Source organism: Hydra vulgaris, chromosome 13, assembly GCF_038396675.1.
Source record: "Hydra vulgaris chromosome 13, alternate assembly HydraT2T_AEP".
NCBI lineage: Eukaryota > Metazoa > Cnidaria > Hydrozoa > Anthoathecata > Hydridae > Hydra > Hydra vulgaris.
In genome coordinates, this window is record NC_088932.1 from 51,772,260 (window position 1) to 51,781,202 (window position 8,943).

Below are 8,943 nucleotides of genomic sequence, written 5' to 3' on the forward strand. Positions count from 1 at the left end.
AAAATAAGTTTTAAAATAACAATTTCTTTTAGTTTCAAATGCTAATTTATCATTTTTTAAACATCGTCGCATTTTGAATCATGTGAATGGGCAGTTGAATCATTAATAACACTGAATTTCTTTTGTTTTTCATTAGTAAAATAAATTTCTATTTTAACTTTGTCCAGCAAAATTAACAAAATAAAAACATTATTAAGTGAGTAATCATTATTAGAATGCAATTAATGATACACAAGGAAATTTCTTTTCTTTTTTTTTTCTAAAAAAAAAAACACTTAATATAATGAAAAATGTTTAAAACATTAAAAACATTCAACTAAATTAAATTTGATTAAAGATTGAGAGAGAATAATATAATATTTTTCTTTTTATAAAACGTTTCTTTGCGGTTTTGGCTTTCACCTTTTTGGATTCACATAATGAAACCTTTGTTAATATTAACAAAAAGAAACCACATGAAACAAATATCGACTACAACAAAAAATGATCTTTAAAAGTTGTATTTATTGTTTTCTCTTAACCCGTATCTCTTTGTAACTAAAGTTACTTAACAATATTTTCTAACAGGTTGTAACATTTTACTTTTTTTTATTAACTAATTTACTTTTAATTACACTGTTTCTTATTAAACATATTTTAATAGTCAAATGTTTAAATTTTTTTCTTTAGTATTTTAGGCCGAGAAAAATACCATAAAAAATTTTTATACTGGACTACTGATCATCATAGTGGATGACTCAAATGAGAAATAAAATCTATTTCAGTTGCCCACAGGGTGACCAGGAAAAAACCACAGGGTACACCGCTGGCAAGTATTAACAAGCTTTTAAAGTCCTTAAGTTAGGTGCAGTGTTATGTTTTCCTTCTGTTTATGTCTAATACTTAAAATTCATATTTAAATTTGAATTCATTATATGGTATAAATTACTAAGTTTTGATAAACATCAATATTTAGCAATTAAATTAAAATTATTAATGATGAATAAACTGAAAAAAATTATATAGTAACACAACATTTAATATGTAAACTGTAATATATTTTTCCTTAGCCATTCAATACTTTGACTATATATACCTGAAGTGCAATTTGAATTGCTTCTGGCCATATCTGAACATCAACTCTCACAATCTTTGCTATAACAACAGCAAGTTGAACTGCTAGCTTAAAAAGAAACAACTTTTATTAAAATTTAAAAATTTTTAATATTGCTTCCTAAACACTTTTGAGAATAGCAACACCAACAATTTAGGTTTTTCTTGAATAACAACAAATAACAACATTTTTTATCAGAAAAATCTGTTCAAAGATGTTTTTAAAAAAATGCTGAAAAAGATTTATCACAATTTTAATGAATGGAAATATATAAATTTTCAATTTCTAATTTGCAAATAGAATTTTCTCACCTGGCCAACAGGTTCTTCTAAATCAAGCATTATTTTACTACGTATTAGATTCTTCTCATCTTCTGGAATACCACTAAACAGTAAACAGTTTAAAACAAGAGTAAAATTTCAGTAATATAAAAAAAATATATATATTTTAAAAATTGACAAAAATAAAAAATCAGTTTTGTTTATAAGTGTCTATCTCTGTAAGCTTTTATATTGAACTGCCCTGCTATATTTGAAAATTTATTATTAAAATCTTTATCTAAACATGCTATAGAAAAAGTGTAATAAAAAAAAAAGTTGCAAAACAATACTCGAGTCTGTTTTTGGAAAAAATGACTTTTTTTTTCTAATAATACTCCTTAGGTGTATAAAAAACATCAATGTGCATTGAATAATCATCAAACATCACCTAATTAGTTATTCTAAACATTATTCAATAAACAAAGTTTGAAGTTAATTCTAAATCTTAATTCCATTTGCCTTATTAATTTGCATAAACTTTTTTTCATATTATAAAAAACAAGAGCATTTGCTATGAACAAACTGAAAACAATTAGGTTTGATACAAAGATTTCAAACCAGTGATAAGTTCAAAACACACATTTTTCTCAGAACAGCAAAAACAGACTTATCAGACTTCCTACATTTATGAATGGTGATGTACTCAAGTCATCTTCTCATCATCTTTTAAGATTAACTCTTACTTCCGATCTGTCTTGAAAACCATATATCAAATCAGTGGCAAAATTAGCATCTGCTAAGGTTGCATCTCTTTATCAAGCTCAACACTTTCTTACTTCGGATTCTATTCTCTATCTCTATAAATCTCAAATCTGGCCTTGTATGGAATACTGTTGCCATATCTGGGGCAGATCTTCTAATGATGCCCTTTCTCTCTTAGACAAGGTGCAAAAACGCATTGTAAACATAGTTGGACCTGCTCTTGCAGCCAACCTCCAACCATTATCACATTGTTGTAATGTTGCTTCTCTTTCTCTTTTCTACAAATACTATAATAGGCACTGCTCGAAAGAGCTAGCATCTCTTGCGCCATAAAATCCATTCTTTGTTACTCGTCATTCAAATTAGTCTCATCCTTTTTCTGTGACTTTTCCTAAGTGCTCCAAAAACTCTTATTCGTCTAGTTTTTTTCCTCGAACATCAGATCTTTGGAATTCACTTCCTTCATCATACTTTCCTGATTCATATAATTTGCAATCCTTTAAGTCATCAGTCAATCGTTATCTTGCACTGCAATCTTCATCTTTTCTCTTCCAGTAACTTCCAACTTTAATTAGTGGTTGCTTGCAACCTTGTTGGAAGCAAAGATGTTTAAAAAAAAAAAAAAAAACGATGTTTTGTCTTGCAGCGATGATACACAAACACATAATTTATATTAGATAAAATTTAATTAGTTTTTTCAATTGAATTTAATGGTTTTTATATAAAGTGTACTTAATTTTGTCACTTTTAAAGACAGAGTTGTAAAGAGCTGCTTTTCACCACAAACAAATGTAAATGTCAAAATAGAGGAATATATATATATATATATATATATATATATATATATATATATATATATATATATATATATATATATATATATATATATATATATATATATCATAACAAGTAAATTTAAATTTAAATATTAGGATCTGATGCATCAAAAAAAAAAAAGTTGGCATCAGTGTACCCCTAAATAAAATAAAAATAGTAAACATACATTTTGCCACATCTTCTCCAATATTTTTGCACAGTATTCTTTAAACAAATTATTGCCATCCATCGATCTGGGACATCAAGATCTTTTCTGATAAAAACATCCTAAGTATTATTAAAATATTTTGTACAATATAAACTTTGATAAAATAAATTTTAAAAATGATTGATAATTTTTAGTTTTTTTTAAATATATATTAAAAAATGAAATTGAATCAATAAAATATTATAAACACTCAAACAAAACAACAAAAATATTTATCATTATATTGAAGATAGAAGTTGATATTTTATGTTTTGATACAAAATATTATGGCTAGTACATTTAATATATGAATAATTTAAAATTTACAGACAACTTAAAAAATATTGTACAGTAAAATAATTTTAAACAGTACTCTTATGTGGTTAATATTGTAACTTTCTCTTCAGAATGACTACACAAACACACACTAACCAAAATTTCCTTTATGTGACTACATAACAGTTCACATAACAGTTCTATGTAGTATAACAGTTCACAATACTTTAGAAAAATCTATATATTTTTATAATTCCTTACAATATATCTAAAATAGAAGAATTATATTAATACAAATATTTTATATGTACCCAGAAGTATTGTTAACTATTTATAATTTGTATTAAGCACCTACAAGTGAAATACAAACGAAACTAACAGAAATTACCTAAATATTATTAAAAAATTAAACTTACTAAATAATAGTGTTGTTATCAACTTCAAGTAAATCGACTAAAAGTCGACTAGTCGAAATTAGTCAACTAATTTCGAGAAAAAACAAATAGTCAATTTAATTGACTATCGACTTCCTGCTAATCGACTAAAAGTCAATTTAGTCGAAAATCTTAAAATCCTTTTATCTTTTCATTTGATTTAACTTTCCAATCTTTTTTTTTGTTCGTTTAAAAACAAAAGCATTATAACTAGAGATGTCACGAATAGTCTTGTATCACCAAATATTTGGCTGCTGTATATTCAGTAACACTTTTTTATTTTGAGTGTTCCGACCTGGTTCATTGAAGTGCATATCATGGGTATACTTGCAAAAGAAGTCAAAAATTGGCAGTTTTGACTTAATGATGCAGTATTGTAAAGTTTAAAATGCTTTACAAAATGGCAAAATGCAACTCAAAGGAAACACTATCTTTTCTCTGGTTATAAAAATACATTTAACGTTAACTCATAAAACGGGTGTTTTATTTAGGCTAAAAGCTTTTAAATAAAAAAAAAATAAAACTATAAATATTTTCTTAAAGAAACACTTTAAATTATTTCTTTATTATTTTTTCATATATATCTTAGGATTATTTATTTACGATTTATTTTTTAGTTATGCTGTTATGCATATGATTTTATTCGTTCCCTTCAGTTTTTTTGCATCACCAACTTAATAAGATTATAAAAGTTTCAAATTGGAAGAAAACTTATATGATTAATTTCTCTAAACAGGGACTTCTCTTAACAGCACACATTATTTGTTGGCTGGTACATCAATTTGATTTAACTATAGTTATGTATAAACATATCATACTTTTCAAACCACTCAAAAAGACTCAAAAAACTCAATTATAAAAATAACCAGCTTAGGTCTTTGCATTTAAGAGTTATTTTCAGAAGTTGATATAGATAGATCTTCACCTGAACTTAAAACTTTAGATTTAATTTTAATGGGAATGTCAATTATACAGTTGCAATAAAACGATGCAACAAAATCCTTTTCAGTGAAAGGCTATTTGACACTGATGAACCATCACCGGTGATTAGCACCGATAATAAGTCAGCTCTACTTTGTAAGAAAAAGATATTTAAATAAAAAAGATCAAATTAATCTCTACAAAAAAATGCATACATATAAAGATTAGAGAAAGAATAATTCCAATTGAAAATAATATTAGTTTTTACACGAAACCGTTTGCTTAAATCGGACAGCAAACCCTTACATGTGTTGGTCAGTAAACGCAAAACATTATTCTAACAGAACTTGCTTAAAATTTCTTATTAATTGTCGGCGGCAGTGTACATAGTGATTGGCTATTTTAGAAAATATGACATCTCAAATTATAACTATTACCTATTTAATTTGAATATGATGTTAAAAAATAGAAAATAAAAATAAACTACTTTATTATTTTAATGACAATTTATTTCAAAAAAATAAACTATTCTCATATTTCAACAAAATCAACTTGGTCGATTTTTAAAATGTTAAAAATTTTAAAAATCAACTTTAGAAAATATATTAGTCAACTTAGTCAACAGCCAAATTATTTAATAGCCGTAACAACACTACTTAATAAATACAGTTGCGATGCGACATAAAACAAATACAGTTATAATAAATAAATACAGTTGAGGTGCAACAAAAAACATAATAACAGAAATAAAATACTTTATATTAATCTTGTAAATTTTATATAAACTTGTGAACATTAATAACTAAAATAAAATACCAAGAGCATTGATGCAAATCCTGGACTTGATTGCCAAAACTCAATCTTTTCTTCAGCTAGTTTTACAAGATTTACATCTTGGCTTGAGGCAGCACGCAATACATCAATTAGCTCGTTGTTCATTGCTATAAAAAAAAAATAGGGGCACAAGTTCTTGCATTTATTTGCTCAACATGCTTCTTGCATTCGTGGAATGTCTATAAAGCGTAGAATTTAATTTAGAAATTGCAAAAACTCATTAAACAAATTGTTAAATGGCTTAAATGTAAGAAATTGTTTTACAATCATAATGCTTCCATTAGAGAAAGTTAAAAATTAGTTAAAAAATTGTATCAAAATCAATAGCAAAGTTAAAATTATTAATTACAGATTATTAACATTACATTTTTTATAAGGAGTCGTCAATAAATTACGTCAACATTTGAACATTTCTAACCCCCTCCCCCTGATTACAATATCTTAACTCTTTAGTAACAAGTCCTGTATGAATTGTCATAAACCACTAACCTGCCTCCCCCTCCTACTAGAATGTGTCCAACAAAAAAAAAGCTTAGATAGACATGCAAGAGAACTCAACTAAATTTCTTCAATTGATATAGAAAAAAATGAACAAAAAAATTTTTATTTGGTACATTGATTCTTAGATAGAAAAAAAACAAGAAAAAAATGACGAAAATTTGAGAATTTTTATTGAAATAACGAAATAGACCAAACTAATATTTTGTAGTGAAGCCACGGCTTTTGATCACTGCCTTGCACCGACGAGGCATACTCTTAACAAGTGATTGTAAGAGTTCCCCAGAAATGTTCTTTCATTGATTTTGAAGAATTTGAAACAACTCTTCTTCATTTTTTGGAACTCTTGTCTTGATTCCATGATCCAATATACTCCAGAGATTCTCGATAGGGTTCAGATTAGGACTTTGAGCTGGCCAAGAAAGAACCACTAATTTTTTGTTCTTCAAATAATTTTTCACATTGTTTGCCGTATGTTTCGGGTCATTATCTTGCTGTAAGACCCAACTTTTATTTTTAAAGAGCTCATTTGCACTAGGTATCAGTTGATGAATTAAGATTTGTTTGTACATTTTACTGTCCATAATACCAGGAATTTTATACAAACAATCAACACCCGATGAAGCAAAACACCCTCATACATTCACTTTTTTATCATGCTTTACTGTTGGCTGTGTTACTAATGGATCGTAACGTTCATTATGTAACCGCCAAACACGCGACCGCCCACTGAAGCGTAAACAAAATGGTGACTCATCACTCCATAAAACATTTTTCCATTGTTCGATTGTCCAATTCTGATATTGCTTTGCCCATTGAAGTCTTTTTTTCCAGTTACTTTCAGAAATGAATGGTTTTTTAACGCTCCAGTAAGATTTAAATTTCCCAATAGAAAAAATCCTTCGAAGAACCGTCCGTTCGTCAACATCCAGTTTAAAATTTCTCTTTATTTCAGCCGCTGTTATCTTTCTATTCTTTTGAACCTCTCTTATAATTAATCTGTCCTCTCTGGCAGTTGTTTTACGCCTTCTTCCGCTCCCTTCTTTGCGTTTAAAACTTTGAGTTCTAGTGCACCAATTTTTTTTCCAATTTCATGGTCAGTGTATCCACTTTCATGCCATGCCACAATTTGGCCCTTTTCAAACTCAGTGAGTTGTTTTCTTATCTTTTTTTGAGTTGTCTGGCGCATTGTTCGACTTGGATGCTTTGATAGAAAAAGTGACAATTGAAGCAAGAAAAATAATTTAGAATTAGAATTTAGAATTACGTTTTCGCTCACAATAAATTTTTTTTTTCACAACTCGCCAAAAAATTGTCCAGAATTCGACATGTCAAGCTCTAATTGACAAATAATAAAATGACGTAAACATGTGGTTGTAGTTTGCCCAAATATATTTCTAGAACATTAAAGATACACTATTGAAATAAATTATTTCTTCCTGAAATAGTATTAAAAAATATATATATTGTAAAGAATATTTGATTGTCATTCTTTTTTGTTGTAATTTTTTGAGAGTTTACCTAAGCTTTTTTTTTGTCGGACACTGTATATATATATATATATATATATATATATATATATATATATATATATATATATGCACACACACATTAAAATTGAATATTTTTATAATTTTAATTTTTAAAGTTTCATTTTATGCAAATAATTGAAACTTATTTAAAATCTTTATGTAATAATAAAAACATAGTTCATCAGTCTGCACATTTTTTAAACATATTAATTATTGTAAATTTAACTTTGACATCTGTTGAAACTTAAACACAAGGAGGGTAAAGTTTGTTTATGAATATATATTTATATGATGATATATAAAGAGGAATATAAAGAAACATTGATGCACCAGTTTTATTCAAAAAAATTTGATGTTTTATTTTTTACCTGCATTAATCTTATATTTAAAATGTACTTTCATAAAAAAAAAAAAAAATTATTTTATAAACTATTATAAAATAAAAAAGTATCTTTAATATTAAATAACATTTAATTTTAGTACATTAATGAGTACAACAAGTTTAAACAAATTTTTATAACAAATAACTACAAATAATAATAATAACAAATAATAAGTGTCATATAATATGACCTAAACCTTCTTAGGTCATCATCTCAGATTTCCTTGAAATTTACTTTTATGGAAATAGGGATTTCAAAAAATATTTTAAAGTAAATATTTTTAAGCATTCTAAAGTTATAATTATCTAAAAACTAAAGTTGTTGTAAAGTTGTACTTAAACATAAACCTTTCAAAAACTTAAATTTTAAAAAAGTTTTGGTCATTTTGGACTGGGATTTTATTTTAAAAATTACCAAAAACAGTGGTTGTTAACTTTTTTTTTAGTCAAGGACCTCCTTTAAAATTTGACATGACAGTTATTTAATAAGATGGTTGCTGCTGTTTCTTTTTAATAAGCACAGTTAATTGAGAAATTCTCTTAGACAATCTAAGATGCATATCGCCTTTGATGCCTAGCTGGTTACCATTTTTTAGTTTTTATTGACACTAATGCTGAGAAATTTGACTTACAACGGTAAGTAGCAGCAAATAGAATTAATATGGACATTGCTTGGTTAACAAGGAGATAGTAAGCTTGTCCTAAACTACACCAAAATCTACAAACAACCTTTGCATGAAATTCAACTTGCATCTTTTTAAATAAGATCTTTATCATTGATATTAAGCATAAATAGCCTCACACCCAAATCATCTAATTAACGCTTTTAGGGCAAAAGTACTCTTCAAAATAATTCTATTGTGTTTCAAGATGTCAGTTAATTAGGCAACTCCTTGCAAAAAAATATCAGTTTCCAGAATTAAATTA

General features: G+C 26.7%; 1 protein-coding gene across 1 annotated transcript in view; it reads right to left on the reverse strand.

Moving 5' to 3' along the window:
* The window catches only part of LOC100214148 (importin-11), a 29,792-nt gene extending 24,025 nt beyond the window's left edge, over window positions 1–5,767 (reverse strand). The window contains exons 1-4 of the mRNA XM_065816681.1: window positions 5,587–5,767; window positions 3,119–3,219; window positions 1,405–1,477; window positions 1,076–1,162 (exon numbers count right to left, since the gene is read on the reverse strand). Coding sequence (XP_065672753.1) covers window positions 1,076–1,162; window positions 1,405–1,477; window positions 3,119–3,219; window positions 5,587–5,709 — 384 coding nt within the window. The 5' untranslated portion in view covers window positions 5,710–5,767. The remainder of the gene's footprint in view (window positions 1–1,075; window positions 1,163–1,404; window positions 1,478–3,118; window positions 3,220–5,586) is intronic.
* Between the last annotated feature and the right edge of the window lie 3,176 nt (window positions 5,768–8,943).